Source organism: Nanorana parkeri, unplaced genomic scaffold (genome assembly GCF_000935625.1).
Source record: "Nanorana parkeri isolate BGI_ZX_2015 unplaced genomic scaffold, ASM93562v1 scaffold96, whole genome shotgun sequence".
NCBI lineage: Eukaryota > Metazoa > Chordata > Amphibia > Anura > Dicroglossidae > Nanorana > Nanorana parkeri.
This window is the reverse complement of record NW_017306364.1, coordinates 1,813,585-1,828,653: the sequence shown is the minus strand read 5'-3', so window position 1 is coordinate 1,828,653 and position 15,069 is coordinate 1,813,585. Positions and strand designations below refer to the sequence as shown.

At 45.5% G+C, this 15,069-nt stretch overlaps 1 protein-coding gene across 1 annotated transcript; it reads right to left on the bottom strand.

Moving 5' to 3' along the window:
* Positions 1–204: 204 nt before the first annotated feature.
* UBTF (upstream binding transcription factor, RNA polymerase I) lies at positions 205–13,875 on the bottom strand. The gene is made up of 19 exons (XM_018552740.1): positions 13,772–13,875; positions 12,490–12,665; positions 10,921–11,004; positions 10,653–10,808; positions 10,437–10,501; positions 10,235–10,355; positions 8,693–8,803; positions 7,923–8,056; positions 7,403–7,544; positions 6,088–6,129; positions 5,877–5,990; positions 5,652–5,783; positions 4,849–4,959; positions 4,671–4,759; positions 2,861–3,050; positions 2,725–2,772; positions 2,567–2,635; positions 386–529; positions 205–303 (listed from the first exon to the last, which is right to left on the bottom strand). The coding sequence occupies exons 1-19, from the start codon at positions 13,827–13,829 to the stop codon at positions 205–207; spliced, it is 2,085 nt and encodes a 694-aa protein (XP_018408242.1). The 5' UTR covers positions 13,830–13,875.
* Positions 13,876–15,069: the final 1,194 nt, after the last annotated feature.

Sequence of the window (15,069 nt, the reverse complement as noted above, 5' to 3'; positions counted from 1 at the left end):
ATCGGATCACTGAGAACTGATGACATCACTGGTTGCATCCAGATTGCTGATTAAGTGATATTCCTCGTTCCTAGATGGCAAAACTCTGATCGAGAAAAGGTTAGTACAAAAAGAAAAATGGCTGCTTCCAGTGTAACGGAGACAGGTACACTTTAAACACATCAGTCCCGTTCAAACTCTTTAAAAAAAAATGTCAGTTCCCCCTCAGTTGGAGTCAGAGTCTGAGGAGTCTCCTGAGGATGAAGATGAGGAACTGGAACCGGATTCGTTGTCGTCGTCCTCCTCTTCATCGTCATCTTCATTCTGGTCGGAAGGGAACACAAGGGTCAGTACTACACACGTCACGGATACCTTGTAAAAACCAAGTCTGACCCCGTCAGCTCACCTCCTCCCCATCCTCGCTATCTTCTTCACTACTAGACCCAGAGGAGTCTCCCTCTTCAGAGGAGTCCTCCTTATCCTCGTCGTCATCGTCATCATCGTCGTCATCATCATCATCTTCATCGTCGTCGTCATCATCATCATCGTCCTGAAATGATGGTGGCAAGTCAGTCATACCAGATTTATCTTTATTTAAACCTTGGCATCCAGGGTTAAGGTGCTCAATTAGTTGAGACATCCCCAGGTGTCGGTGAGACTTTGCCGTACTATGTGGCAATCTAGGCACCTAAATGCCCCCCCCTCCAAAGCAGCACATACCCATTTCTTTCCTTTACTCCCCTGAAGATCTGTTCAGCTGGTGGGAGTGAAGAACACAACAGGTACATCAGAGTATGAGACCCACGCCATGTGATTGGGCTAGAGCAATCATTAGCAGGGTCACATGGAGAGAGCCCATAGTTCTTTGTAAGCTATGACTTGCAGCTTCCGTATGAGGCTTCTCCTACCTTTGGCAGCTGAACACAGTACAAAGAAAAGCTAAGTATGTGCTGCTGGGCAGAGGTGAATCTGTCTGTGTTCGCTTTAAAGGCGGCAACCAGCAAGTTTGCTGCCAGGAGCGAAGAGAGCAACCATGTGTAAGCTTGAAGTGGTGTCCTATTTGGCTCTTCCCTCCCACACCTAGCAGCGAAAACTGCAAGCAAGGTTTCATTTTACTTTAAGGGCTAGGTCACGTGACAAACTTTCATTGCAGGGATTCTTCTAGCTCAGGGGTAGCCAAACTCCGGCCCTCCAGCTGTGGTGGAACTACATATCCCATGAGGCATTGAAAGATTCTCACAGCCCCAGACATGACTTTCACCACAGCTGGAGGCCGGGAGTTTGGCTACCCCTGCTCTAGTGGGATGAAAGGAATCACGGCCGCGCCGACAAAACGGCAGGAAAATGTCACTTTCGGCATTTAGCCGAAAGTGCCATTTTCGGCTGGCGCCCCCCCTTCGCTTTTCGCCCGGTGCCCGCGCCCCTGCTGCCCCCCCGGTTGTTACGCCACTGCTCTTATGTTATGAGGTCACAAGCATGCTTGCGTAAGAAGTCCCCACGACCTTACTTTATTTTGTGTGGCGTTCATCTTTAAAATGCATCTCCGTCCAGAATCTTTATGCATAGTCTTAGAATTCATGGGGAAACCCCATCAGGTTTTAATTGGGGGTGTGGGTCCCTGCTGGGGAGATTCGCCTGGTTTGCCCTGCTGACCATTGACACCGGGACAGAAATTGATGGCACAAATCAAAATGTTATGGTTGTCCCACTGAAAATGTCAAATAAGGACCCTGTCAGAGGGTATTTCCTCTCAATTGGAGAGATTTCCTCTCACTTCCTGTTAAGTCTTTGGGACAGGACATGAAGATAAAAAAAAAAAAGTAGGGATGTCCCAGTACCGATACTGGTATTGGGGCTGATACCAGGCATTTTCACGAGTACCTGTACTCGTGAAAATGCCCCGATTCTAAAGGCCGACACCGGCCCTTTAAATTTTTAAACAGCAGCGGGGGACCTGCAGATAGCTGTCCATGGCAGTGCCTGTCTGGTTCTTTATATCCTCCTTCTCCTTCCCAGTGCAGGCACAGCCATGGACAGACCCGGGGGCGGAACTGCCACCCCAGATCGGAGCCGGTCTGGATGTTGAGGAGGCCAGGGCCCAACATTGCCAGTATGGTCGTCAAGGAGGGCAGGGCCCAGCATCGCCGGTGAGGTGGAGTGCCCACAAGAACCACTGCAGATGTCCATGTCACCCGCGTGAGATCGACACGCAGCCTGGTGAGAGGGATTCTGCTTTGGGAACATGTTTTCGCAAAGCACATGTCCCCAAAGCTGAATAATATTCTGCCTTAGGAACATGTGTTCTGCTGTGGGGACATCTGTATTTAGCCCTGATGAGAAACTGCCCTAAAATCATCTATCTGTGTTGTTTTAGAAAAAATATCACATGCCCCTTTAAGAAAAAGTATCAGTAGTTGGTATCGGCGAGTACCTATGGGACTTGTACTTGTTCTTAAAAAAGTGGAATCGGAACATCCCTACTAAAAAGGGTCTGAACCATTCTATATTCTATCCAAAACAACAACAAAGATTTCACCAGATACATGTGAAATCGAATGCGTTACCAAACTGCACAAATATCACTTACAGATTTGGTCTGAGCTGTTGGCTTGGACTTGGGGAGGGGCCCTTTCAGTTTCGTAGTACTCTTACGCTTCTGCAAAGACAAGAGAAATATGGGCGATAAGACTGAACGATCTCCTCCAACATACCAAAAACGGTTTCTTTCCGAGCTGGCATACTCACACTAGAATTCACTTCCTTGTAAGTCGCCCTTTCTTGAGATGACAAACTCTACAAGGAAAGTGGAAAGGTTATCTTAAGGTTGGAGGACAATTAAGAAGAACAGTTGGCCAACAGGAAGCCAAGGAAGGAGTCTCACCTTCATCCAGTTTTCAAGCTGCATGCGGTAGATTCTCTGTTGATCTTCAGCCTGCTTTTTGTAATAATCCTTTTGGCTGGGGGAAATCCGTTGCCAGCGACTTCCAATTTCCACCATCCGCTCCTTCAAGGGAAGGTGGTTTAGCTCTCCGTTTGACAGCAACTCCTGGGAGAACTTCTGATAGCCATTCCTAAAGGGAAAAAAATATGTGAAATTTAGGAAAGTGGGGATTGAAAAAAAATGTCCAGGCAAAGGGACGTAAATAACAAGGAGGCCTTTGTCCATGTAGTGCAGTATGGCTTATAAGGTAGGATGGCATATAACAGTAGGACTAAAAAGGATATGCTCACTCTAATTACAGATGGAAAGTACTAGAGGGTCAACAAAGCAGTGTTCACTATAGTGGCCTCTAGTTGCCATTTTTGAGAGAGCATTGGTTTGAAATATCTTGGTTATAGTCACAAAGAGGTCATGATGATGAGACACCATGATGATGATGAGACAAAATGTTCATAATGTTCCATTGGCCTTATGTGTTGAAGTGATCTAAACAGAAATAAGCCTGTCTTGGACATGTCAACCAGAACATTTCATTTTCTAACTTGATTTCTGGATAGGACAGCTGGAATCTGCTCTGATTTGCTCATATGCAAAGCCAAGTTGGCCAACAAATGATGACTGTTGGGCTTGATGTTTAGTAATGAGAGAGGTTAGTGCTTAGCAATAATTCCTTACTATACTGAGGTGCTGTGTTCAGTGATCTGAATGGCTTAGCAGTATATCCTTTCCGCCTTGTGGCTTAGTGTTTGCTTGCATACTTCCAGTACTAGTCATGTGATCAGAGTACCTTAGTACTAAGTAGTACATTCTTACAGTACTAAAGCCCTTCCATCAATGTAGCTTAGCGCCAAGTACTATAACCTTACAGTACTGGGGTCCTGTGATGAGTCTGGCTTAGTACTGAGTAGTATAACCTTACAGTACTGGGGTCCTGTGATGAGTCTGGCATAGTGCTAAGTAGTATATCCTTACGGTACTGGGGTCCTGTGATGTAGTATAACCTTACAGTACTGGGTTCTTGTGATCTGTGTGGCTTAGTGCATAGCACTAGGTCTTTACATAACTGGGGTTCTGGGTTAATTATCACAGTGGCTTATCACTTGAAACTAGATCGATACAGTATTGGGGTCATGTGCTCAGTGGTAATGGGAGTAAAGGTGAGGACCATGATAGGAGAGATAGTTTGATAAGAGAACAGCTCCAGTGGTCTACCACCATGGCAGGAAGGAAAGATGAATGTGAGTAGAGGTGAGGGTAAAACTGTGACTTCACTGGTGAAGTCAAGAGAGATAATAGTTGGGGATTGCGGATGACAGCTTTAGGTGTTTAGTCTGCCAACATGATGGCTCTTGCAATGTGTACGAGGACAGGGTCTCTGTATGCGATGTAGTGCTTATTATACCGAGCTGTTCCATATCTAGTTCTATAACTTGAATAAATTCCAGCCCAATAAGTGGCACCATTGTACCTGACCTCAGTTCTTAAAGAACAAAGCCTTTACAGGGATTTGGGCCTTCTTTAGTGTAGCCCACATGATCCACTGTATAACTCAAGATCCTTCTCCATCCTGAGCACTTATCTCACGCTTGGACCACCATTTTCGCCTCTTGACCTTAGGGTCACCGTGTAGCAGCACACCCAGTACTCCTGTTGGCTTATATCTAGGATCTTCTGTTCACCCAACAGGGACAAGTATTTTGTGTATAACCTTAAAGGAATAAAACACGTTAGGAGCACTGTCCAAACTTACATTGGGGCTTTTTTGGGTTCTCCTTGGAATTTCATCTTCTTTCCACCAGTTGTCGTAGCTGGAGGTGACCTCATGTCGCTTAATTCTCTCTGAAAAGGAGCAGGAAGAAGAGTCAATGATGGAGGCCTTTCCAACTCTTACAGACTTCTATACAGGGTGTCGTGTTTTAACGTAATACCTCATATCGTTTCTGGTCTTCAGCTGCCTTTTTAATCCACATGATCTTTTCTTTCTTCTCCATGTTCACCCAAGTGGACTCCATACTCTTCAGGGCTTTGGCTCGGTCATTCTGGAATGAAATAATGAGGGAGAATTTACTTTAGAAGGACTTATGAAATAGCAATGAATGAAGATCAGAAAAGATCGGGGGCTGGAGGTGGAGTATGGCCAAGAGAAAGACAATGATTACGCCTATTAAGCAGTGACTGTTATTAAAAGGAAACAAAAATACAGAAAAGGATAGAAAGGAGTTCTTAAAATACGATCATGTGATGATCATCTCTCTTGATGAGTATGACACTGATTTAGGGCCCTGTCACACCATCAAGAGTGCGTTCAGCCTCTGGAACGCACCCCGGCCGGCTCACTTTGTTTTGGAGCGGGAGGGGGCGTGGCGGTGCATTGAACTGAATGGCACCACTGCCACGCCCCCCGCCCACGGTGCGATTAGCCGGAACCCAAATGCGTGGCACATTAGTCCCGGCTTTCCGGTCCAGTGCGATCTGCAAAAAATGCTGCAAACACTATTTTTTGCAGATCGCACTGGACTGGAAAGCACGCACTAATGTCCCACATGTTCAGGTTCCAGCAATCCCACCGCGGGTGGGGGGACGTGGCTGTGGTGCCATTGAGTTCAATGCACCACCAAGCCCCCTCCTGCCCCCAAACAAAAGTGAGCCGGCCGGGTTGCGTTCCAGAGGCCGAACACACTGGAATGCACTCTTGATGGTGTGACTGGGCCCTCAAACATTTTTTACTTACCTTAAACCTGGCCAGGTAGTCCCCAATGACACTCTGTTGCCAAATTTCTTCAGCGGTTTTCGGTGGTTCTGGAAGTTTCCCCCTCTCATCTGCCGCTTTCTTTTTCTCGGCCTGTGCAGACTTGCTCTTTGCCTGAATCCGGGAAAACACAACAACATGTATCAGAACGCCAGGAACTTGAAATAAAAACTGCTGAAGGTGTGTTGCTTTACATTGCTTGCTCACCTTTGCTGCTTCCTGGGCGGCCAGCTTTGATGCGGGGTTGTTCATTGCCCTCTTATTCAGACCAACCATCTTTTCCTCTGCCAGGACCCTCTGCTGTTCCTCCTCTGGAAGGGTCTGCAGAAGCAAAAAGTTACATTGTTAAAACAAAAACAGTCACAGCAGTGGTCTCTATAGGATGGATTGTAGCCTGCTAGCGCATAGTAAGACTCACCTCAAGGAAACGCATTAATTCCACTTCATATTCTTTCTTTTTCTACACAGAGGGAAAGATAAACAGATGAAGGAATTTACTTTGATGGAATGGTGCAACTGACACAAAGATAGGGGAGGGAAAAGCAGCACGAGGAGCCAATCAGTTGTATTGCATTGCTAGGAGCATACTGATAGGAGAGAGTGGAATGACAGAGGGATAAGCCAATCATTTCTCCTTCAGTCTTGTGACAGGCTGGGTACGGAATACTACTGTTAGGGCTCATGTCTGCGTAATCCTGCGTTTGCAACACAAGTGAAACACAGGTCAGCAAAATCCCATTGACTTCAATTGAGTAGTATACATGACAATTCCTGTGCGAACTTTGGCCAGCTTGGCATCACAGCATGTCCTACTGAGGTGTATTTCAACTAAGTTTGACAAGAATGACTGTCAACATGAGCCCTGACTGAACTGCAGCAGTGAAAAAAACAGGTCTCCTCCCCAGCCAGAGCTGTGCTGTGTAGCAATGCAAAGCGTGGGATGCAGTGGTGTAAAGCACGCCACCACTGGACTCTAGAGAAGTGGAGACGTGTTCTCTGGAGTGATGAATCACGCTTCTCTGTCTGGCAATCCGATAGGCGTGTCTGGGTTTGGCGGTTGCCAGGAGAACGGTACTTGCCTGACTGCATTGTGCCAAGTGTAAAGTTTGGTGGAGGGGGGATTATGGTGTGGGGTTGTTTTTCTGTTTTTCATGGGGTGGGGTTGGCCCCTTAGTTCCAGTGAAGGGAACTCTTAAGGCATCAGCATACCAAGACATTTTGGACAATTTCATGCTTTCAACTTTGTGGGAACAGTTTGGGGATGGCCCCTTCCTGTTCCAACATGACTGCGCACCAGTGCACAAAGCAAGGTCCAGAAAGACATGGATGAGCGAGTTTGGGGTAGAGGAACTTGACTGGCCTGCGCAGAGTCCTGACCTCAACCCGATAGAACACCTTTGGGATGAATTAGAGCGGAGACTGCGAGCCCGGCCTTCTCGTCCAACATCAGTACCTGACCTCACAAATGGTCCAACATTCCCATAGACACACTCCTAAACCTTGTGGACGCCTTCCGAGAAGAGTTGAAGCTGTTCTAGCTGCAAAGGGTGGGCCAACTCAATATTGAACCCTACGGACTAAGACTGGGATGCCATTACAGTTCATGTGCATGTAAAGGCCGGCGTCCCAATACTTTTGGCAATATAATGTATATCAGGGCAAATTCACCAGCTACTTTAGCTGGGGCCTCCAATGACAATAACGTGAGACCACCAAGGTCACGATGATATTACCTGTTCACACTTCTTGTGGTAAGCATCTTTTTCCTTCTGAGAGAGCAGCTTCCACTGCTGACTGCACAGCACCATACGTTCTGTACTGGGCACATCCTTCATGTTGGCCATCAGCTCTGCACAGTACATGGAATAGCTATTTCTGTGGGGGAAGAAGGCCAAAGCATTACATATAACACGTCATACAACCTTGAATAATGTATAAAGAGCTGGTAGCTGCAGGACAACTGATGTCTTCTGCAGAACCACTGAGCAAATCATACATTGCGCCACTTTCAATGCTTTGGGCCATTCAGCACAAGTATGCCCAGGAGAACCAGGAGTCATCTGAATGGTATCCGATTCACCCCAATGGATGCATGTGCTCATATAAAACCCTTCAGTATGTATTCCAGCTCAGAAAATGCCAGACCTCTTTGAAAATACCAGATTTCTGGTATAACACCTAAATCAGTTTTTTGGATCCCAAGTCATCAATCAGTTCTGCAGAAGAACCCCCAGCTCCACGCTAAGAACTTACGGAGGGGGTTTAGTTGGCCGACCGTCAAACTTGTCTTTGAGCTGGCGCTCTGCCTTGGTCAGTGTAGAGCGGGTGATGCCCTCTTCGGAAATATTCATCTCTGGGTGCTTCTGAATGTACTCTCTCATTATGTTCTGTAAAAGAAGGACAACATATACAATGCAGAAGAAACATGCGGGAGACCACTCCTGCAATCAAAACTGCCTCTGAGTCAACACTGAAATCTGAACTGTCCTCTTCACTCCAATACAACCAATCAGATTAAAGACCAGTCACTGCTGTGCACTCGTCTTGTGCAGGGTGACTGGTCTTGTCTCCACCCCCTCCTATAGTGGGTGGGGCCTGCTGCGGAAGGGACCTTGCATGGCCCCGAAATATGGACTATATATGCATCTGACACAATGTGAATAACTCTGAGCTGATTATAATCCGCATCTTTGGAGTGCAAGTGACAAATGCGATTTAGTACCATGATTCCCATTGGAGAGATTTCACCTCACGTCCTGTCCCTGTGACATCACAGCAATAAATCAGATTGAGGGTGTCATTGGAACAGGAAGACAAAGGAATCAAAATCTGACAGATTTTCTAACTCTTCCCCACTCTACTACATACATGAGCTTCTCCCGACGCCTGTGCCGCCATATATGCTGTCACTTCCTGTCCTGGTGACATCCTTGTTTTAGAAAAAAAAATCTCTCCAATGGGGACAAAATCCAACAAAAGGTCCTGACCCTTTCCCCACACTATACAACAGGTTTTGGCTTTACCTCATACAGCTTGCGTTGTTCAAGTGCTTTGTGAATCCACTTAAGACGCTTCTTATCTGTAAGTTGTGACCACTGTTTTCCTAATGCATCCTTTATGTCTTTAGTGCTGGCCTGGAATCAAAGAAAAAGCTTTACTCTCCAATACACCCAACTAAGACGACATTCAATGCATTATGCAGCAAAAGCTTGGCCAAGACTTCCTGGCGAAATGGGAAATACAGGAGGCCTCATTCTATCAAGGACCTAGAATGGTCACTGAAGCTTAGGAGGTCCAAAATCAATTTGCAAATTTAACCTGACAGTAACCCACTGACATATATTAGGGGGGAATTTATCAAAACTGGGAGCAGCTATGCATGGCAACCAATCAGCTTCTCTTTCACATCTTAACTGAACAAACTAAAGAGAGAAGGTGATTGGTTGCCATGGGCAGCTGCTCCACATTTTGTCTGCTCCAGTTTTGATAAATTCCCCTCATAGTGCTTTTAGTTAGGACATTATTTGAATAAATTTCCCTGCTTAGAGTTTTCTTTTTACTAGGTGATAAATGGCCGGAAATGTTGAAAATGTGCAGTTTTCGGTTATTTTACATTAAACAATTTTTAATGAATTTTTTCAAAATGTAATAATTGATTTTTATTTTTTACACTCCAAAGTTTACTTCAGCAGGCAAGTTTGTTTATAAACAAACCTTATGTAATCTTCATTGTTGGTTAGACCCTGGCAGTGAAACGCGTGAGAGGGTGTTGGAGTGGGAGAGATACTATCATTGTACCTTGTATTTTGAACTTTGCCTTGGGATTTACAACAATAAAGTTGGATTTTTATGGACCTCGGTTTCGTGCTGCTGATTGGAGGGAATCTTCATTATTGGTTGTCATGATAGTCTCATTGGTTCCCGAGCATTTGATTGAGATCTGCGGCTGTCAGTGACAGCATAGCCCCAGTACGGAGCACATTATCCCTAGCTCATGGATGGAATGGAGAATAAAATTCAATTGGCATGGGGAATGGTGTCTGAGAACGTTAATCTACAGACAGCAGGCGTGAAGAGGATAAAAGACCCCTCAGCTCCGGGCTGGAAGGGTTGAATACACTCCTACTGGGAACCCTGGCTGTAGCTATAAACAAGCTTTTAGCCGAATAAGCAAGCTTTGCAGTTACCCTTTCACAGGTCTTGGCATGGCCATACCCAAACTCTGACCCTTCAGCTCTGACGAAACTACAAATAACATCATGCATCTGCCTCCTGGAGTCAATCCTGTTGTGGTCAGAGTCTTGCAATGCCCCAAAAGACTTGTAGTTTCATCACAGCAAGAGGGCCAAAGTCTCCTACCCTTGGCCTAGAATGTGCTGTGGCTTTGCCCGAAGAATGACTCCGCAAACAATGCTTCACACTTACATCAGGTTTCAGCTTCAAGTAGACCTTCCTTTCGTAGTTGTACCACAGCTGCCGAGGGGTCAAAGTTTGCCTACCCTTGGCCTGGAATGTGCTGTGGCTTGGCTCTAAGAGTGACTCAGTAAACAATACTTCACACTTACATCAGGTTTCAACTTCAGGTAGACCTTCCTCTCGTGGTTGTACCACAGCTGCTGAGGGGTCTTGGGCTTTTCCGGGACATCTGATTTCTTTGTGCTCTGCATGAGGTCCGGATGCTCCTCCCTGTAGACACAAAGGAATATTAGGCAAAATGAAACCAACTCCACAGTCTTAGCTGGCATATTGTAAATGAACCATAGTCACCTAAATCTTGCCAGGTTCTTTTCAAAGTCCTGCTTCTCCCTCTGGAAATCTTGGATGTATTTCATCTGGAAAGACAAGATAAGATCTTTGGTCATGCAAATGCATCTAATGTCTTTCATTTGGCTACTGAAAGGTAATACTTTGGGGCGTTCAGGCCCGCCATATATCTCACTTTGAAGGGTCAACCCATGCAAAATGGATGATGTGCTACTTTACCTTTTTCTTCTCTGGTAACTCTTTATACTTTTTAGACAGGATCTTGGTGAGGTCCAAGTTGCTCATCTCTGGATGCAGCTTGGCATACTTTGCTCTCTTCTCCATAAAGAAGCGAAAGTAGGGGGTCAGGGGCTTCTTGGGAAACTCTGGATGTTTCTAGAAGATGACATGGAAGACAAAGACTTGACTGCTTAGTACATACTGGCTGAAGGTTCAAAAGAAATTGTTACAGGTCGACAATGGAGCATATTGTCAACTGTTTGCTCACCTTCAGTTTCTTTCCCTTGTATGGGTTCTTCACGTGTTCTTCTGCGTCCAGAATCAATTCTGTCAGCGTCCGAAACTTCCTGACCTGTAAGTCATATTGTATGTGTTGGTATTATTATATGTAAGAGTCCCTGTAGTCTTGGAGTAAATGAAATGCTGTGAGGAGGTGGTTGGTCCTGCCAATGTATATGACTGCTGTAGGACACAGTACCCACCGGCCTTCTTTAAGGGAAAATATAATGGGTTTGGATCATTTTATGTACAGCTTGTGTAAAACCATACACAATACTTGTTTTACAAATAAACAATGAATGCATGACAAAGGATTCCCAGAGCACTACTGTATGAGTTCTCCTAAGGCGACAGAATAGCAGACTCTGGTAAGGGATGACTCATCCCTGTGAATTATTCAGCTTGAGTTATTGAGTTCTGTCATCAATGGTCCTCTTACAGCAAATATGAAAGCTGAAATAGTTAACCATATGAAAAAGAGAACAGAGCTGAAAAAAGGTTCAACATTTTAATATGCATTTTTTTTATTCCTGAATACTATAAATGAATAAAATATTGATGAAACTACTACACTTCCCCTTTAATCCTGGCTTATAAATTCAAGCCGAACATCACGCTCAGTAAGCATTTACAAAACAGACACAATGCATTCTGCATTCTTGAAACCTTCAAAGACAAACAATGCTGTAGAGAAGAATCCTTGTGCTCGGTGTTGAAGCAGAGGTCTATCTACAGAGGTCTAAGATACCCCCTCCCCAGCTGCTGAGTAACAGCTGGAACGACCCAGTTATCAAGGGGTATGGTCTTTGCTGCTCACAGAGCTATAGGTTTAACTGGGGGGGGGAGGGTTGCATGCCCTTTGCAGAGGGACTACTGCTTCTATCACTTGCCCCTCCCTTTTAGATTGTAATCCCTTGCGGGCAGGGCCCTCCTTACCATCTTGTCTTGCATTGTATTGTGATGGTAATGTCTTCCTTATATTGTAAAGCGCTGTGCAAACTGTTGGCGCTATATAAATCCTCTATAATAATAACACATAGAGAGTCCTTATCTACAGCATGCTGGCAGGGGTCTTTTCTGCTTAAACTGTGTCTGCTTACCTAAGAAATCAAACCATAATGATTTCCCTGCTTATGATTGATGCACCAGGAATCAGCATTGCTCTGCTCCAGCCTGGGAGTGTTGTATAAAATGTCAGAGCAGTGTAGGCACCATAAGATGGAAGCAGCTTCACAACTGTGTGCCTGGAGCCCTCTAAACCTGACATGCCAAACTGCCCTTCTAGAATCTGGAGAACAACCCCAGCTGGAATGCTCACTTGTTCTTCTACACCACAGGTAGCCAAATTTCAGCCCTCCAGCTGTGGTGAGGTGAATATACAAGTCCCATCATGCATCTGCCTCTGGGAGTAATGCCTGCGGCTGTCAGAGTTTAATAATGCCTAACAGGATTTGCAGTATCACCATAGCTGCAGGGCTAAAGTTTGCCTACCCCTGTTCTACACTCTCCTAAACATAAATTGGGCCACCAATGACACCCTCACTTCTGCCTTCCCTACCTCATTTGAAATCTCAGTCCACTTCTGGCGACACATGGACCCGTTGTAGTTCTTGAAGGATAGCTTGTTCCAGTCCAGGTGGGACTCAGTGGTCTTGAACTTAGTGTTGTCCTGGCCTGGCAGGAGAGACTTCATTGTTTCCAGGAGAGTGAGCATGTCCTCTTGGGACCATTGGTCTGAGAGGAAGAAAAAGAAAACGTGAATCAACATCTACATAAGTACTACTGAACCAGGACGAAACACATGAATTAACACCTACTTAGGTACTACTGAACCAAGACAAAACACATGAATCAACATCTACATAGGTACTACTGAACCAAAGTGAAACATGTGAATCAACACCTACAGAGGTACTACTGAACCAAGATGAAACACATGAATCAACAGTACAAAGTTCAGTTCAGCGGTACAAAGGTACTGCTGAACCAACATCTACAGAAGTACTACTGAACCAATGTGAATGAACATCTACAGAGGTACTACTGAACCAATGTGAAACATGTGAATGAACATCTACAGAGGTACTACTGAACCAATGTGAAACATGTGAATGAACATCTACAGAGGTACTACTGAACCAATGTGAAACATGTGAATGGACATGTGAAACATAAATACAGTTGAATAAACAAGAATTAACATCTACATAGGTACTATTGAACCGGCGTGAAACGCGTGCACCAACATCTACATAGGTACTACGGACTAACTTTGTTTAGGTCTGTCAAGTATTTTTCTTTTAAGGGTCAGCCCATGCAAAATGGATGCAGGTTGGGACACTGGATTCCAGCGCCTGCCAAGGTGAGCTCTTTCTAAGGGCAATTTTCATCCTTTGCTACCGAGTCATTTAATCACGGTCACCTCATTAGCCTTGAGCTACACAGGGGGTGGTAAATAGCTCAGCTGGGCTACTAAGATCACTTGCATCTAACCCTTAGGAGCTGCAACTGATTGCTAAACAGATGGAACAAATGGTTTCCTAAAGACTAAGGGATTGAAATCTGATTACAGCAGGTCAGCCCTCCCATTGAACACAAGGGCCCTGGTGTGGCATATCTGCAGGACAGAAGCAGTTTGATATTTGCAGTGGAGATGACACTTTATTTTCCCTCAACATCATAAGAGTTTCACTTTAATTAGTTGTAGGACCTTCAGAGAGCTACCACTAGAGTGAGCCCAATCCCTTGTAATCCACCGATGTCCCCGACAGCCTGGAACATAACCATGCAATTTACCAGAGCTGTCAGCCAAGGCCAAACATTCATCCGCGTCTCCTTACCCTGATCATGTGGGGCGGTCATGGTGGTGTTTGTTTGCCCACCAGCTGCTCCGTTCATCGTTTGCCGGGCCGAACCTTAGCACCTATTTAGGGGAGTCTGTAAAACAAGATGTGACAAATTAAGCAATCGGCAACGCCAATCCAAGGAACATACGCACACTTTAGAGACCAATAAGCGAAGAGCGCGGCGCACAGATTTCATTTGTTTGAGCTGGGATCTCACTTTAAAATCCTCCACAACATCCCAGAACTTCTTCATCGTTAGAGAAGTGCTCTGCTACTAACTGGGGCAATCATGCAAGGGACCATGTAGGTACAGGCAGTGGAAAGGATAGGAGGAAGGCTAAAGGACTCCGCAGCCCGATGACCAACAAGTGAAACAGCCAGCCCCCACAAATGACGTAACTCAAGGATGGGCAACCTCAGCGCTCCAGCTGTGGTGAAACTACAAGTCTCATGAGGCATTGCAAGACGGACAGATGTGTAGTTTCACCACAGCTGGGGGACCAAAATTGCCTACACACGTCGTCACATGTACCCAAGGCCAAGTCCAGTTTGACCACTAACAATTTTCCAGCCCCTGACACCGATTCAAGGGCCTACAACAGTCATCTGGGACTAGGCGACCAAGGCTTTCATGGTTGCTGTGCCACCCTGGGGAGCAAAACATCTTACTAGCTGGTTGTCAGGCAGAAGGTCCGTGACAACCGGCCTGCTTTGAGAAGGCACTAGTTCAAAATGGCGGTGAACCCCTCTGTGATGATGTAAACAATACCCTCTTGTTGAGGGACGACAGCTATTCATTTCTAGACTTCACTTATGTCATAATCACACATTAAAATAAAGGGGGAGGGGTCACTTATATGGCTGTTGTACACTGTGTTCATGTCTATGATTTATACCGATCTGAACGCAACATTATTGCATGCAATGGGCCCATTCACATAGCTCTGTTTTGGTTTACACTGTGGAGAAAAATGCGCCCAGGGTCCAATCTTGACCATATTTTATGCTGCATGCATGTGAATGTGCGTGAACGGCGTAGACGGGCCATATGTGCCGCCTGCTGAAATCAGGGCCGAGATGTCAACACCGACCATTGTGTGGGCAATGCAGAACGGTTTTAGGCCGAGGTCATTCAGGCAGAATCTAGAGCAGTTTCCCATGGCAACCAATCAGCTTCTCTCTTCAGGTTTGTAAAGTTAAGCTTAGAAAATGAAAAAAAAAAGACAAGCTGATTGGTTGCCATGGGCAACTGCTCCACATTCTGTCTGTTCCAATATTTTATTCTATTAATG

Coding starts and splice junctions, on each gene's coding strand:
- UBTF (XM_018552740.1), bottom strand. CDS start 13,829: ATGAACGGAGCAGCTGGTGGGCAAACAAACACCACCATGACCGCCCCA. Junction 6,130..7,402: donor ACCACAAGAAGTGTGAACAG/GTAATATCATCG, acceptor CCCTCTGTGTAG/AAAAAGAAAGAATATGAAGT. Junction 4,960..5,651: donor ACTACCTGGCCAGGTTTAAG/GTAAGTAAAAAA, acceptor ATTTCATTCCAG/AATGACCGAGCCAAAGCCCT.